The following is an 18,265-nucleotide window of genomic DNA, read 5'->3' as shown; positions in this document are numbered from 1 at the left end:
AAATTGTTCTATGGACATGTCCATATACAGTGGGTACGGAAAGTATTCAGACCCCCTTAAATTTTTTCTTTTTTAATAAATCTGCAAAAATGTCAATGATTCTGTGTTTTTCTGTCAATATGGGGTGCTGTGTGTACATTAATGAGGAAAAAAAATTAACTTAAATGATTTTAGCAAATGGCTGCAATATAACAAAGAGTGAAAAATTGAAGGGGGTCTGAATACTTTCCGTACCCACTGTATATGAACAATATATGTGGATGATCATTTGATCAGGTGCAGTTTCCCTTCTGCAGCTGTTAGACATCTGGCTAAGCCACAAACGTTAGCTGCAGGGCTGATGCCATTAAAATCACCAAAAAAAATCCATATTTTTTTCTCTCTATTTGAAACACATTCAGTGCTGATCGCCTTGAGGAACAGCTGACCCAAATATATTTCTCTAGTTTGCTTTTTCTCTCTTCCTTTCTTCATTTACACAACTCTACATATCTTTCCGTCTGTTAGGTTTGACTCTACAACCATCGAATCATGTTTTTTTGTCTCCTGATGGGCTCATTTAAATGTCAGAGTGATGAATGATGAGAATCTTTTGTTTCCAGTGGCTCAGCTATGAATGTGGTGTATGGTGAAGATGAGATGAAACGTTTCCTGGAGGAAGCCACGCAGGTGTCTCAGGTGAGATCTGCACATTTAACCATTTGGCCCGTTTGCAGCATAAATAACATAATGGGAAGCATGTTGGTTTTGCCACATGAATCATGCAAAAGCTCAGTCATGAATTATGTAACATGCAGCCTTTTTAGCCATTATCACAAGTGAATGATGTTCTTGAAATTACATTTCATCCTATCTATACACACCCTTTAGGAAAACATGCCCTAAAGAGCTTTTAATTTTTTAAAAACAGACCAGACCAAGCACATTTCCAGCAGCTCCAGTTTTTCTGTACCTCAGAGCCAGTATTGATTTTCATCTGTTCCTGCTGCCCCTTAAAGTTTTTCACTTAAAAGTGCAGTAGTTTTCCTGAGTCAAGCAAAACCGCTTTACCATCACTGTCACCATCATTGAGCCATTCCTGAGTACACAAGGAAAGATACTGAGATTTTTTCACCATAATTTTTTAAAATTACCATCACTAGCAAAAATGAATTTAATTAGATTTTATATTGTCGAGCTTGTAAATGATTCAGACTTGTAGCTACAGGATATAGAGAACTACTGAAGTATTGCAGCACATGGCAATATTTTCATAAAATCATTTTTTCTACTGTGAAGCATAGCAGGTTGTTAAATAAAGTTAAATGCCTCATCAATGGTTGAATGCATTTTAGCAATGCCTCCGCTAATTCATTCAATGTTGTAGTCCATTTTGCTAAAAGTCAAAGACTGTTCATTTGTAAAAAAAAAAAAATATGCTAAAAGTTAAATTTTCTGACTTTGACTTTGGCATATAGACAGCCTCTATGCTAACAGATGTGAACTAAAAGCCACAGAACTCCAACAGTGATTTCATGAGGTCTTTTACTTCACAGTCCTATAACAGTGCAGATCAATGATATATATAGATTTATAGAGAGTTGTGAACCCTTTTATGGCTCTGGTAAAATGAAAAGGCTTGAGCTGAACACATAATGTTCTCCAGCACTCAATTAGCTTTCGTTCATCTTTCATCAGGTAGAGATGAGTGTATTTACTATTTATTCTGTCTCTCCATACTCTCTGTATACTACTGTTCAAAAGTTTGGGGACCGGAAGAAGCTTGCTCACTAAGGCTGCATTTATTTGTTCAAAAACACAGTGAAACAGTAATAACAGTAAAATATTTTCTATTTAAATATATTTTAAAATGCAATTAATTTCTGTGATATTCAAGCCACATACACGCGAAAGGGTCATCCTGTTATTTACTGTATATCAATACAACTGCCACACAGGTCAACTAAACAGTGTGAAAGGCTGAAATAATCAATATCTGCGTCTGTACATCAGTACCTCATTCAACGAAAATCTAAAAACCTAAAAGCTTCACTTTCCCACCTAAATTCGTATTTTAGTGTCTGTCAGCTTGCCTTATAATGCCAGTGAAATGACTAATGGATATTATAAGATTGCAATAGAGACCGGTCTTTCAGACAGGTGCTGGGTGGAAGGGTTTAGTTCTGCAAAGCATTATGCTTTTATTCACTTAAGTAACAGAATGACCCTGTGCTGCATGAGGCTCAGGTTGGTGTGGCTGTAAGAGACTGTTAACAATTCTGGGAAGCACTTCACAAACACTGTCCTTGTTAATGTACAGCTATAGCCTTGAAAGGCTCTTTGAATCAGATTTTCAATACAGTATTTTCAATGCCCTTTGCAGTATTCTTAAGAGACCTTAAGAGACTTTTTTTTTAGCAACAGTGTTATTTACGGCATTTTCTTGGGAACAGGATCATCCTGTGGTCATCACTAAATTCGTCCGAGGTGCCAGAGAAGTGGAGGTGGATGCAGTGGCCAGAATGGGCAAGGTGAGAGATGCTAGAATATTTTTCCAACAGAAAATGTGTAAAATTAGTAAAATGACTATATCAGGCACTAAATGGAAATCTGAACGTAGAATATGGAACAATAGATTTTGATTTGTGGTGGTTTGATTGTGTAGAGGATACAATTTATTGTGTAAGACTTTTGAGAACATTATGCTTTCCCACACACCCACACACAAAAACAAGACAACCAAAAAAAAAAAAAAAAACACTTCAAAAATAAAAGATGGCTCAGTCTGCTTCCGTCTAAAAAATGCTTGTTAGTATGTTCCTTCTCTTTTTGTTTCATCACGGCTTTATCACATATTTTTTGTGGTAAGTAAAATTAGGATTATAATGTGATGTCTAGTTTTTGCACTAAAGTGATTATAATCTTAAAGCAATAGTTCACTCAAAAATGAAAACTGGGTAAGACTTTAGTTTAGGGACCAATTGTCACTATCAACTAGTTGCTTTTTTAACAGGCATATTACTAACATATTTGCTGTTTGTTAGTACTTATAAAGCACATATTACTCATAACCATATTTATTCTACATCCCTTAAAGGGATATTTCACCAAAAAATGACAACCAAAATTGTCATCCTTTATTCACCCTCATGTCATTCTAAACCTGTAAGTTCCTTTCTTATGTTGAACATAAAAGTAGATATTTTGAAGAATGCTGGTTCAAACAGTTGTTGGTCCCCATTGACTTCCATAGTATTTCTTTCCCTACTGTGGAAGTCAATGGGGACCAACAACTGTTTGATTACCAGCATTTTTCAGATTATCTTCTTTTGTGTTCAACATAAGAAAGTAACTTACAGGTTTGGAACGACATGAGGGTGAGTAAATTGACAGTCTTCATTTTTGGGTGAACTATTCCTTTAATCCTATCCAGTACCTGAACTTAACAACTACCTTGTTAGTCTCGCATAGCCAGACCTTCAGACTGACGGCTGAAGGTCTGGAATCCATGGCAGGTTTTTTTTGACCGACATGTCAAACAACCAATCACAGTTCGTTTCGTTTCAGTGTCACGTTTCGGGGCGTGGAAATGTCGCCACAATAACAGGCCGGTGTGTAAAACTCTCAGACATTTTTTTAAAGATTCTATGCCGTGAACTAAATATTTCACATACTTTTGAGAATCCAGCGTTTATTTGATCCTGATAAGCGTTCATCGTCACAGTTGTAAACACGGCAGCTTTCTTCTTTCGTGAGGGGGTTTGGCGCCACGGCAACATATGCATCAGACGTTCAGCCAACGGTCTGTGGGCGTGACGTCTGAGGCTGAGACTACTACCTTACTAACTATGAACAAGCCGTAATTAAGAGTTTGAGGCAAAAGTCATAGGTAATAGTTTAATAGTGGGAATTGGACCTTAAAATAAAGTGTGATGAAAATTGTCATCATTTACTTCATGCAGAACCTCATGTTGTTCCAGAAGTTTCTTTCTTCTGTTGAACACAAAAGAAGATATTTTGAAGAATGTTGGTAATCAAACAGTTCATGGTAGCCATTGACTTCCATAGTATGGAAGAAATATTGTGGAAGTCAACTATGACTACTGTCAGCAGTTAAGTTATGGTGAATAAATGATGACAGAATGGACATTTTTGGTTGAACTATCCCTTTTGGCTGAACAAACGGACAAATCCGACTGCTCACACCTAAACTGAAGCCATTCCAGTTCCAGTGTGTGATCAGTTATTAAATCGCATCTAAAATTTTCTGCATAAAACATATTACATGAGTCTTACCCCTTGAAATTGATGTTTGCTAACAGGAGCAACTAAATGGTCCATTTTAGTCCCAGCTCTTAAGGACTTGATTTCACTTCCACAGTCTATTACTCAGTGCTTAAGTGACTGGGAGTTCAGGGTACAGGTTGTTGCTCGTCTCATCTTGTATATTCATAAACTTGCATATTGTTTTGCAATAACACACAAAGGTTAGTACCATCAACTAAAGTAAAAACACTTTCAAAATGTATCAAGTTGCAACCATTGCAATCAGTGGATGGTTGGGAAAAGTGCAATCAAACACACGAGCCCATCTATGATTTGAAAAATGCAAAAGTAAAATGAGCTGAAATAAATGATAGCTAAACAGCTGTTTTAAAATCAGCCTTAAGTATGGTTGTGCTTACAGGTGCTGGTTCATGCTATCACAGAGCATGTGGAGGACGCAGGAGTGCACTCAGGAGACGCCACACTCATACTGCCCACCCAGACCATCAGCCAGGGAGCTCTGGAGAAGGTCTCAACTTCATTTTTATTCAACAAAGCTTGCTGTGTGAAGCTGGTTTGCGCCTTATCCAGGCAGACATTTTTTGCTGTTTTGCTTTTTCATCACATTTTAACATTTATTCAATCTTCATCCAATTTTTTTTGTACACCATTTGTTGTACAATAAGTTTTTGCATTAGGTGTTGTCTTTAAAACATTGTGCCTTTTCCCATTTTTGACTGTGGCAATTCTGTCCTCATGAAAAACATAATGCTGAAACATCCATTACTAAAATTTGCATTGTTACTGTTACATCCCAATTTGTGCAGAAAAATCTACTCTGGCTACACAAAACATTTGCTGGTGTCATTTTTAATCTAACGTTTCTTTCAGTGTGGTCTTGATTGTGTATTTCATGAGCCACAGATGTGACTTTTCATTTTCCTATGAGCTGAATCAAAGCCGACTGTCAAAAATAGCCTGTGTGCTTGTGAAATCCACCTCTTAAAACAAATCGGACAAAACGTGTTTATTCCCAGCAAAGTGAGAGGGCCAGCAGTCCATCAAAGTCTTCTCTTTTCTGCTGCCTTGGTTTATCAGAGTTGATATTAAACTTTCTGCGCTTCCTAAAATGTACATTTGATTGCTGTATATTTGAGAGGACATGCATAACTCAGACTGTGATTGATGTTTTCTGACTGTGTGTACGTAAAGACTTTTGAATTATTACTTGTAGTTTTTATTTATATATTTTTATTATATATTTTTTTTATTTTAGGTGAAAACTGCTACACAGAAAATTGCAAAGGCGTTTGAGATTTCAGGGCCATTTAACACTCAATTTTTGGTGAAGGGCAATGATGTAATGGTAAGTTATTGGTGCTTAATGAAAAATGTGTCTGTGACTTTAAAAGATACGAATCTGAACATTACTTTTTCATGGCCAGTGAACCGACAATATTTAGAAACATTTTTGATCCAGAGTTATTAGAACTACTTTCCATTTTTTCTTCTTTATTTACTTTAAATTATGCTTTCTACTGAAAAATATTGGGTCATAGTAAGGAAGAAATGAATCATGCTAAGCTGTTGAGGTTTTATTCAGCTTTATTGTAATTTGTGGAATGTCTGCTGGTTACTCAGGACCGTGTGTTTCTGTGTCAGGTGATCGAGTGTAACCTGCGTGCATCTCGATCTTTCCCTTTCGTCTCTAAAACTATTGGTGTGGACTTCATCGATGTGGCTACCAGGGTCATGGTGGGTGAGCCACTGGACGAGTCTCGTCTGCCCTCCCTAGAAAACCCAATCATTCCAGTCGACTATGTTGGCATTAAGGTATGTATGTGTGTTAAGTAAAATAAATGTGGGTTAGAGCTATGAACTAGCAGTTAGCGCACATGCTTTTTATTGTAGCTTATATTATCAATGTATCAAAAGTATAATTTGTGTATAGACTGAAAATTACAAATGAAACATGGGCAAATAAAATAAATATATATAAATATTTATTTATATATTTATCTTTATACTAGGTTGCATTTATTTGATCAAATACAGTAAAACAGTAATACTGTAAAATACATTAAAATTGAAAACAGTCATTTTAAATTGTAATAATATTTCAGAGTGTGATGGCAAAGCTGAATTTTCAGCAGCCATTATTCCAGTCTTCAGTGTTATGATCCTTTAAAAATCATTCTGCTAATCTGGTGATCATGAAACATTTCTTATCAATGTTAAAAATAGTTACTGAGAAATAGAAACTGAGATTTTTCAGGACTTTTAGGGTTCTTTGAATAAAAAGTTTAAAATAACAGGATTATTTAAAACAGAAATCTTTTGTATAATAAATCTTTACTGTCACTTTTGATCAGATGATTTAATCCAACCTTGCTGAATAAAAGTATTAGTCTTTAAAAAAAAACAAAAAACTAGTGCTGGGCAACGATTAATCGCATCCACAATAAAAGTTTTGTTTATATAATATATGTGTGTGTATTGTGTTTATTTATTATGCATATTGAAAATATTTACGTGTGTGTGTGTGTGTGTGTGTATATATATATATATTCATATAATTTATATTATATATAATTATATTTGATATATAAACATAATATATTTTTCTTAAACGTATACATGCATGTGTGTGTATATATATATATATAATAAATATACACAGTAAACACACATTATGTACACAAAAACTTTTATTTTGGATGCGATTAATTGCGATTAATCGTTGCCCAGCACAAAAAAACCCCCATTAATACCTATTTCCAGCATAATATTACATACCACATACTGTTTAGTAGGGATGGGAAGATATTTATTTATATATAATTACTAGTGGATGCGCTATACTTTTATTATTTAGAAAGTGACCAAAATTTTATATGTAGATTGATTGTTCCTCTCTAAACTGTTTCTCAAGCGTGCTCTCTCATCACCACTGCTGCTGCGTGAATATGACGCATCACAACACCATGGAGACCCGAGGAAAAACTGGGATTAAAGTCCAAAACCTGGCTTGAAATAACCTAACAAATCAATCGGGGCTAAAGCTGTTCCATTAAAGACCAATTAAATTCACGCAATCTCACTAATTTGTGCACGCTTATTCTTAAGCAGACCTTAATGTCGATCATGGATCAAATCAATCCACCATGACAAACAGCGAATATATCTGTGCTGTTTAATCCATTTGAGACGTTGTGTTTTCCTCCGTGCATAACTGACATGTCACATGTATATTTTTCATCTGTAAATGTTAGAAAGTCATGCAAATATATCCATTTTGCTGTCAGGAGTGGGCGAGGCATGTGAGAGCAACGAGCGCAGCTGCACGCATGCGCACTAAACAGACTGAGCGCAATCGAATAGGAGCGCAATAATTAGTAAAATATACATTTTGCTAAAAAAAATGTATATAATAATTTTTGGGACATTAAATGTCTTTTGTAGAATTTTAAACCTACATATAAAGTGTATTTTTATGATAGCAGTAACTGTACGTGGACTATTGTAATGGGTAAATTAAATGTAAGCTAGTAGGCTACAGTACTAATTACTAAGCTCAAATGATATATATATAAAGTCAAATAATAGTATGTGAGAGAGTGGTAATATCATTGTGTTCCTGTTGGTCAGAGTTAGAGGAGCTTAGCTTAGCCTGACAGTTAGCCTGCTTTAGACCCGGTTAGTTTCCCAGCATAAGTTGCCACAGTGACTAAGCTTGATCTAGGCCTATGTTAAATTTCCTTTATGGAACCAAATAATTTGACAATGAGTCAAACTAACTGAAATAAGCCTGGCTTATTTGGTTAACTTGTTTTATGAAACAGGCCTCGAGGCATTAAAAGTGATATTTTCTCCATATTGCATCGAATCGCATTGTGTTGAATCGAATCGAATCGAAATCGGATCGCACTGCATCGTAATAGGGGGTGAATCGTATCGCATCACATTGGTGGCTGCTTCATATGTATCTTTAATGTATCGTATCATTGGTTATGCATCGAGATGCGTATCGTATCGGCCTCAGTCATGAGATTCACATCCCTACTGTTTAGAGGTTTATTTGTTTTTTACTTTTCAAGTAACTAGTTACTACTTACTGAACAAGCCAGTTAATCGGCTTTAAAAGTGATTGATTGATTGTACAATGAAATTAGTAGAGTGTTAGTGCTGGTTTGTATCACAGGTTCAGGAGTGAAAGTAGTTGCGTGAATCTAAGACACTTGCCGCCTGAATGGTGTCTAAATTCTCCCAAAGTAATTTCCTGTGAAATGATCAAGGAGTTTCAGTGCAATAGCCGCAAAGAGGAGCCAATCACAAGGGAATAATCCCCGTCTCCTGCCAATCTCAAAGTTTTAAATACCTCATTTAGTGCTGAGAGGAATTTTAAACGGCTAACTGGATGTTTCTGTTGGAGAGACGTATAGGGGATTTATACTCTCTTGCAAGATTAAAGATTCATTCTCTTGCTCTCTCTTTTTCAAATGCATCTCTCGTGATCTTTTTCTTCAGTTTCCTATAAGAAAAAGATGTCATGAATGAAATCTCACAAGTCAGTTGTTTATTTTCCTGAACGCCAACAAGAGCAAATGGAATAATATAATATAATATAATATAATATAATATAATATAATATTTTGCATGTGCATATTTTTCTTTTATTCAGCATTCACATTAATCATTGTCATTAATCATTAATCATTAATCAAGTCACAAGTCATCACACAAGATGTTGATAATGTTATTTCAATTTTCAAATAAATGCTGTTCTTTTGAAATATCTATTCAAAGAATCAGGAAAAAAGTATATTAATTTCCACAAAAATATTAAGCAGCACGACTGTTTTTTTAAGATTGATAATAATAATAATAATAAATGTTTCTTATGCTAAGTCTACATTAATCCGGATACATTTGAAAATGCCATTTTCATTTTAAAACGCTCTCCGTCCACACTAGCGTTTTCCAAAAGTTTCTCATCCACACTGAAACGTCAGAAAATTTTACATTTTACTTTACTGCGCATGCGTAAAGCCTCAAAAAAGCTCAATGAGATGATACAGACGGAACAGACATTTTCATGCAATTCTTCTGGCAGGATCAGTTTATTTAGGAAAAAAACTCGGCATACACTGAAGCATCCAGGTCACACTCACGATTGTATGTCTGATCTAAAATGCAACTGCCGTCACATTTTGCCATCTTTGCAGGACTGCGACATGAAGAGTGTATAAAGTAGCACATCTGTAGCAATAGTGTGAAAGTGAATAGCACATAACAGGCACAATTAGGGTTGGGTTAGACATCATATGACAACAGAACTAGGCTAACAGTTTGAGGTGTAAAGGAAACCGAGCTGCTTTACAGTCATCAGTGTAAATGAGGAGGACCAATCCACATTCAGTATGCAAATAATCAGAACCGTTTAAACACCACATCTAAACCTTCCTGAAGCACGAGAGTAGGGTTGGGTATCGTTTTTTTTTTTTCGATACCGGTGCCAAATCGATACTTTTAAAGCGGTTCCAGTGCCTAAACGGTGCCTGAACCCATACTTATTAAAAAATAAATAAATAAATTCCCCAAAAAATGAAGGATTGGCCATTAGCACTATAAACACACGATGTCGGTTTCATTCATACTGGATGCCAGAGGGCGCCCTCGCACAGAAAATCCACATATCCAGTCACAGAAGTAGCTGTGATCTCATGACCCTCCAGGAAATCCCTTATATGGACAAAGGCGTCACCTTTATAGCTGTAACTGAGTAAACAGAACATATAAATGTTTTAAATGATAAAACAAAGACAATAAACACTCGACTGCGACAATATAGTTTACCGGTGTTATTCAAGCCATCTCTGGTATTTTCATAATAATTAAGTATATTTATAATATTTTAATCTAAGCATGTTTAGCTTAGTTAACGGAAGGCTACCTGCTGCCATCAGAGCAAGTGTAATTACTGAATTCACACGCTCCTCGGATGCTCTCATTTCCAGAGTTTTGCTTTTAAGTCGGAATGTGAAAACAACACGGACACTCTCGTTACTACAAAGATTTGTTAGATTTGTAATATTACAGTTTTCTGACTTGAGTTCACGTGCATTTTCTCAGTCGGGAAATTATTTTTCACTTGCGGTGCCGGTGATGATGCTTCTTACGTCCGTTTTGGAGAACCAGAGGACAAATATTTCAATCGATCGCTCAGGCATGGCACCGAAATGAGGCACTGAAATCTGCATTCTGATTCGGTTCTAGTACATACCGGTTACGTATGTAATACCGGGTTTCGGTACCCAACCGTAGGCACAATACCGGTATAAACATAGATATTTATTGGTACAATATGTTTCACATGATTAAACGTGTCATCGTTTTCAAAAGCCTCCGTTTCATAGACCACACTACAACGCGAAAATGGCATTTTCAAAAGTATCCACTTTGGAGAATGTTTTCAAAAAGCTCAATTTTCCTTGACAAAAACGCCGTCTCAGTGTGGACGGTTGGCCAAAACGGAGAGAAAAACATGTGTACATGTATACATAATATTTATGATAATTTCCCTTTCTTTATTGTATGGCATATTGAGAGTGAACAGATCTGTGGCACCGAAGAAAAAGTAAAAATCAGTGGTAAAGATAAAAGGACCTTAAATTAATTGAGCACAGAGTTAAATTCTGTCAGAGTAGTCATATGCAGGGTAATATAAATAAATATGACAGGGTCCACATCGGTACATTATCCTCCTTCATATTTCCTCTGCTTTTGTCAAGCTGGGTAGCATCTCAGAAACAGTGTTCTTCCTGCCTAACAAGCCCCAAATGTGAAGTCTGTACCGCCTTCCTCAGCTACACTTACATGCTGACCTTCATCCAACAGCAGTCTGAGTTTGTCAGAGAACATGGACACACTCCTTTGTGTTTCATGAAAGTGCTTATCCTTGTTCGGGAATCTGCTCCTCGCGTTAACCACAGAACCATGTTTTTGTGAAATCGGTCGAAGATGATCCAGATATCCCTCTAAAGATCCAATACAAAATTGCTCATTGGTTTTTCTACATCTTTCTCCTGGCATTATACAATGTGATTGTTGGTTACAATATTTGCAATTTTTCTCTTGTAATGTATGCAGTGACCCATTGAGACCAGGAAGGCCTGGTTTCCATGCCAACCACTGGCCTTTAAAGGAAGCTCTATAAATTGGTAATAGGGAAGACCACTCTTTGCTACTTCATGTTCTGGGATTCTCCTCGCAGGGTAGTGTGAATCCTCAGGGGGTTCAGTAGTAAATAATGTATCTACTATGACGATGAACTGACTCTGGAACGGTGCCCGGTTTGGAATAATAGTAGTAGTAGTAGTGTCCTTCACCTCCACAGTTCAGCCTGGTGGAGGTGCCCACTGGGATTCCTGCCACATTAACAGCCAACAGTGCTTCCATACCAGAACGATTCAAAGCTGCTTGTGTTTATTCCCGCCGGTGCGGCCTTCTCTCGCATTTACATGCGTAAGTGAGGCTGGCTTATCCAGGGCTGATTAGATGGCTTCAAGGATGAGTTCCTCCTGGTGGCGCTCTGCAGTGGAGGCTGGGGTGGCGTGTTAATCTGCGTCCCGCGTCCCCTGTGCAGCTAATGGGATCTGTCTGCTTTTAATTGGAGAGATAAGGACGTCACTTCTCACAGGGCAATCTGCTTGCCCCGTCACTCGCGAACTGCTTGAATAGAAGTCGAACCGCTCCAAAACATTTCACTTTAACAGTCTCACCATGTTCTATAAACCGACACTCAGTAGCACCCATTATCCAAATCCATCCAGCATCTTTTTTTTTCTTCTTTGAAATATGTGTTCTGCTTATGTTATGTTAGGTTGTTTACCTCAATTTAAGTCATTTCATTGTGTCCTTCGAGTTTGTTGTCTCTTCCACAAACTGATGTTTTGAATGTCCCTGGTATGGATGATTCAGGTCTGCTAATGTTTTGGCCTGTGGGTGGCAGTGGTGTAGCAGGTTTACCATTTTCTCATACACTTTCACATGAGAAGTTCTCATATATCATTTGATTGGTGAGAACCACCCTAACATGTCAAATGCTCTTGAAACCATTAACCCTATATTAAAAATTGTAACATTAGACTTTCATTAGGCTTGTATACATTTTCTCGCTTTCTTGTTCCCAGGATGCGTGATAAGCACTGAGCAATAATGCTTCACAGATAAGTGTCAGGAAGTAAACAGCATTTGTATCGGATGGCTTTTCTAAATAAATGGAAGCCTGCATCTACTAAGTTGCATAAATGTATAGAAAACGGTTTCTTTTGCAGTTCTACATGTGTAGCAAAATCATTCTAAATGCTTTGATATTACAGCAGTATAATAAACCAATTGTTGTACATTTTATTTGTTAACATAATTCATAATTGTGTTGTTATAATTTGTGTGTATATATCATTTTAAAGAGTTTGGGGTGGGTAAGATTATTATTATTATAAATAAATAAATGAAAGGCATTTATAATGTTACAAAAAGGGTTATTTTAATGCTGTTTATGCTGTTCATTTGGACTTTCTGTCTATCTATCTATCTATCTATCTATCTAAAGTTATTTTAATATCCTGTTTTTACTGTATTTTTATTAAATAAATGCAGCCCTGATGATGAGAGACTTTTTTCAAAAACATTTAGAAACTTTTGAATGGTAATGTATATGCTTCAGCCAGTTAAAAAAAAAACATATTGAAAGACCTCTATTTGAAATTGAATATGTTTATACTCTTTGCTAGGCTCCTATGTTTTCCTGGCCTCGCTTGAGAGAAGCTGACCCTGTCCTGCGTTGTGAGATGGCCTCCACCGGAGAGGTATGGAGCTGCTTCAGGCACATTGATTACCATTACATCTGTCATAAAATCTGAAGTGTCCCCAGCTTGTGTTTTCTTCTCAGGTTGCTGGGGAGCAGTCCCACCGTCAGGGATAAATATTTACATATTGTTAACAATTGTAGCCTTATTAGTTCAGTGGCTCTCATGGACGCATACTTCTAGTTTTCCCGTCCAAATCCAGCAAAGAGTATTTTTATGTTTCCACACAGGCCGGTTTACCTGCTCTCCCTGGCAACGAGAAAACCATAGAAACCAGCCTGGAGGACAATGAAGCAGGAGGAGCGTTTTTATCGTGCAGCACTTATTTCCAGTGTTAGAACAGGAAGTACAATATCTCCACCCCAGATTTTATGATGGCCCCATTCTGTCCGTTTTTTCATAATTGTAATATCACACCAGTCTACCTTCATTCAGCAACATCTTTAATATGTTTGATTTATTTCACCTTGGCTTTGAATATTGTGCTAATGGAGATAAATGAATAATTTATCCAGGAGTTTCTGCGTGCTGTGATGAATATTTGCAGATTTGCTCATGATCTTAAAGATCAAGATATTTCTTTCTTGCTCTTGTTTTTTCTCTTGTCTTTTCTCTTTGCAGGTGGCATGCTTTGGACCAAACATCTACTCTGCCTTCCTGAAGGCCATGCTCTCTACGGGATTCAAGCTTCCCCAGAAGGAGATTCTCATTGGGATTCAAGTGAGGGAGAAACTTTTTTTTTTCTTCTTTTCTCAAGGGTTGAATCTCAGAGGACTGTCTGCATCACATCCTCTCAGATTTACTCAGTAGAACATGAACATTTCTGGCTTGTTTTGATCAGAGCAGGTTGTTTTTTGCAAGTCGTTATTTCTTCATAAAATGATAAACGCTATAATATGAGGTTTTCAAGTAGGAAATCAATTCCTGAATATATTTAGTGCAGTAAGTGCACATGTATGAGCTTAAGAATTGACGTAAAAATTCTGTTCGTTTCTCACCCTTGCGTTGTTAAAAACTGAGGTCTGGCTGCTCTTTTCTATACACTGAAAGTGAATGGCAACCAGGTTTGTCAAGCTACAAAAATTACAAATAGCTCCATAATAGTATTATGAAAATGGTCAATATTACTTGTGCACTGTATTCTAAGTCTTCTGAACAGACTGAAAGTTAGGATGTTTCTTCCTGAAAATCTTGCCCTCCACCATAGCTTGCAAATATTATTTTGCATTCATGTACAATTAAGGCAAATTTATAATATAATACAAAGCAGTTTGATTAAACTCAGAAACCTTTTTTTTTTGTATGAACTGACATTTTGAGATCGACATTTAAACGGCACAATTACCGTATTGACCCGAATATAAGACGATGTTTTTTGGTAGGCTACTATTAGATGGATAGCCTAAATGTCCTAATTCAGATGGGTTACCTGTTTTTTTTTTTTTTTAATGGTATATCAAAAAGTGTATATTTTTTAAATGTGATTGTTGGTACATTTTACCAGTTTTTTTACCATACTTTCAAAACAAAAATTAAAATAGGAAAAATATGCAATATGAAAATAATTGAAGACAAAATGTGTTTTACTGAGAAAAAAAGCCTTTTTCCAAAAGGTACATCGGGAAAAAGGGGGGTCGTCTTATAATCAGGGTCGTCTTATATTCGGGCCAATACGGTACTGTCATTAAATAATTGACAGTATCTTAAATAATGATATCTTAAGCACTTGGATCAAACAACCACAATCGGACAATTATTCAGTCGTGACAGGCAATTCATCTGAATGTATATTATGCATATATTCAGTGCACTGCTTGGAACTGATTGATCTAAATTTTTCTCAACAAATGTGTCTCAAAAATTGATTATTATCCATAAAAAACTACTAAAATAAGAAAGCAGTTGCGTTTTTGCATGTTAATCTCCCAAAAGCTGCACATAAACATATAACCATCCCGAAGGGGTGAATACTGTGACACATATTCACTGGAAAAAGTTACTCCATGAAATGCGACAACCTTGTGATGCAGGCACGAGCTGTATAAAACAGGCTTTATAAAGAAATTTTTAAATGCTTAAAATAAAATGCACTTTCTGATCCGTTTCCTCAAATGTTTTTTTATGGGCAAAATGATTTTATTGTGCATCTTCCTTTGGTGTAACTGTGATGTTCACACCATTTTAAGCCTTGACTATAACACTGGAATTCAGGGGCTTTGTTTTATGTTTTGATGTAATATCATCATCGGCATGCCCTCTTTCATTTCCTCCTGTGCTCTCTCAGATGTTTACGATTCATGCCCACTCTCAACGTGGAAATCAAATATCTTGTCAGGGTCATTGACGATGCTCAGACAGCACTGTGTTCTAATGGAGTCTCGGGTATGAATGAGAGCATGAAATTCCCATTCGAAACAAACCCTCGGTTCTGATGCTACCTGCCTGATGGCCATACCTGGGGACTGCAGATCTGACATGCTTTTTAAAGCCTGATTACCAGCCCGTGGTTAAGTCTCCGTGAACACAGAGCTGCGCTATTGATCTGGAAGTGCTTAGAGGAAGACTTTTCTTCTAGAAATAGTCTCCTGCTCTGCACCCATCCACACAGACTGCCTGACCTTTTGGCTTTGATGTTTTTTTTTTTTCTGTCCGGCTATTTTTTTCTTTCTGCTTTCTCAGTTATTTTACGTTTTTGTCTCCAGCATTCATTCAGGCCTAACTTCATGTCCACTGCTCATCAGCTTCACGAGGAGGGCTTTAAGGCGAGTTATTTCCATCCACTTCATTGGGTTTGAGTTAGTTTAATTAAATCATGTAGCAACAAAACAGCTGCAGACACTCTGATTATATCTTGCATTGATAAAAAAAAAAATGCTTCTGTATTTGTCTTTAGCTCTTTGCCACAGAGGGTACATCAGCTTGGCTCAATGCTAATGATGTTCCAACAATCCCTGTTGCTTGGCCGAGCCATGAAACCAAAAATACAACCTTACCCACCATAAGCAGGTGAGTACTTTTACTTTTTTTTTTCATTTTATTTTTATTACGGCTCGCAATTGCTATAAATATTCAAATAAAATATTTAAAATGTTTATTAAAAGTGGTATATAAATAAAATGTATTATTATTATCATAAATTGCAATTAAAAATTAAAATGGCTAATTAATAAATACATATTTTTTCCCATTTTATGTTCATTCACATTTTAGAAAACTAAGTATTAGGCTCTCAAACTTTCTGTAACTAATAGTTTTGGCAATTTGTGATGACACTCATTGTGCAAACAATTTGAGGTTGGTAGTTTTTTTTTTTTTTTTTTCTTTTCAAGAAGTCTCTCCAAAGCTGTATTTATTTGATCAAAAATATTGGGAAATATTATTACTATTTTAAATAACTGTTTTATGCCTTATTTTTAAATGTAATTTATTCCTGTGATGACAAACCTGAAAGCTTTCAGCAGTTGTTACTTCAGTCTTCAGTGTTGCATGATCCTTCAGAATGTGTTAATATATACATTCTAATATGCTGATTTGGTGCTCAAGAAATATTTATTTTAAATGTTGAAAACGTGTGGTGCTTAATATTTTGTGGAGACAGTGATACACTTTAGATGAATCTAAAGTTCAAAAGAACAGCATTTATTTGAAATAGAAACATTATAAATGTCCTTGTTGTCACTTTTTAAAATATTTTAATGTGTCCTTAAATTAAAGTGTTAACTTTTTTTATGATCCCAAACATTTGTGTAGCATTCATTCGAATCCGTTATAGCACTGTCATGCTAATGAAAATTTAGTAGCATCACTACTGTTATAGTAGTACTGCATAGGACCACATATTAGTATTACAACCGCTGTATGCTGTATTACATAGTACTGCTTTCATGCCCTGATTGTTGGCTTTGTTTACCGGAAACATTTAGCTGTGACAGTCACCGATCGGCTGTCGTGAGACCCTAGAAGTCTGTCAACAGAGGATCCAGTCACCTTTGAGGCATTCAGGCGTCTTTGTGTCACTTGTTAGCATTCTGCTCTGGTGCACGGCTCTGTCGTAGCAAAATGCCTTCACTGAAAGTGTATTCTAGATACTTCAAGTATGTCTGCCATCTACCCTCAAGGGTTGCAGTCTTATTACACTGTTTTGTTGTAATAAGAGATGTTTACTAAAGATGGATCACAGATTTAGCTGATCACATTTATAACTAATCAGAGGGCGCTTTTAACACAGCTTCACATACATTATTAAGACTTGGGTTCACAGTTTAAGGTTTGGTGTCTGGTTTGAATTTAAGTAGATGATTAACATTTTTGATACTTGTATACAGGCGTATACCCTAAATAATGTATAGCACTTTTGAAATATGTTTAAAATCATGTGCACCCACATGAAAATCAAATTGTAGTAGCCTAATAAAATCTGGTTTATTTTTGTATTGAAAGGGTTGCCTTACGGGCACCAAAAAATTACTACGTGTACTATTTGAAATCTCTAACTTTTTATGGATTACTCCATTTTCTGGTTTCTAAATAGACTTATCGGTGAAGGACACATTGACCTTGTGGTCAACTTACCTAATAACAACACCAAGTTTCTTAAGGACAACTTCCAGATCCGCAGAATGGCGGTGGATTACGGAGTACCACTTATAACAAACTTCCAGGTCAGCCTTCTCTTTTAAATGTATCATAACTCAGTTTTGTTCTATAGTATTAAAGGGGTCATATGATGCTTTTTTAAAGATCATTATTTTGTGTATTTGGTGTAACAGAATATGTTGACATGCTTTAATGTTCAAAAAACACATTATTTTTCAAATACTGTACATTATTGTAGGTCCTCTATGCCCCGCCTCTCTCAAACGCTTCGTTTTCTACAAAGTCCCTCCTTCCGACAAACGCAGTCTGCTCTGATTGGCCAGCTGACCCAGTGCATTGTGATTGGCCGAACACCGCAAGCACTCGTCAGAAATGTAACGCCCCTTACCATAATCGCGAGCATCAGCTTTCAAAATAAATGTAAAGACAGAGCCCGAAAGGGGAACAGAGTCGCGTGACAGACAGTGATGAAGCTGGTATGTGTTTGCATTACACAAGCCACGGTTAAGACAGCTGACTCCACTGTGATGTGACCCCCTCTCTCTCTCTCTCAC

The 18,265-nt window shown here is 36.4% G+C and overlaps 1 protein-coding gene across 1 annotated transcript in view; it reads left to right on the top strand.

The window, feature by feature from the left end:
• The window catches only part of LOC107660611 (carbamoyl-phosphate synthase [ammonia], mitochondrial-like), a 50,703-nt gene that overhangs the window by 27,228 nt on the left and 5,210 nt on the right, over positions 1–18,265 (top strand). Inside the window, 10 exon segments of the mRNA XM_016449971.1 lie at positions 603–678; positions 2,433–2,510; positions 4,667–4,774; positions 5,522–5,611; positions 5,908–6,078; positions 13,041–13,115; positions 13,737–13,835; positions 15,818–15,877; positions 16,009–16,121; positions 17,647–17,776. Of these exon segments, the coding sequence (XP_016305457.1) occupies positions 603–678; positions 2,433–2,510; positions 4,667–4,774; positions 5,522–5,611; positions 5,908–6,078; positions 13,041–13,115; positions 13,737–13,835; positions 15,818–15,877; positions 16,009–16,121; positions 17,647–17,776 (1,000 nt within the window).

The sequence above is a fragment of the Sinocyclocheilus anshuiensis genome, unplaced genomic scaffold, assembly GCF_001515605.1.
Source record: "Sinocyclocheilus anshuiensis isolate Anshui unplaced genomic scaffold, SAMN03320099.WGS_v1.1 scaffold627, whole genome shotgun sequence".
Classification (NCBI taxonomy): Eukaryota; Metazoa; Chordata; class Actinopteri; order Cypriniformes; family Cyprinidae; genus Sinocyclocheilus; species Sinocyclocheilus anshuiensis.
Note: the sequence above shows the minus strand (reverse complement) of the source record. Positions and strands in the feature narration are given on the sequence as shown.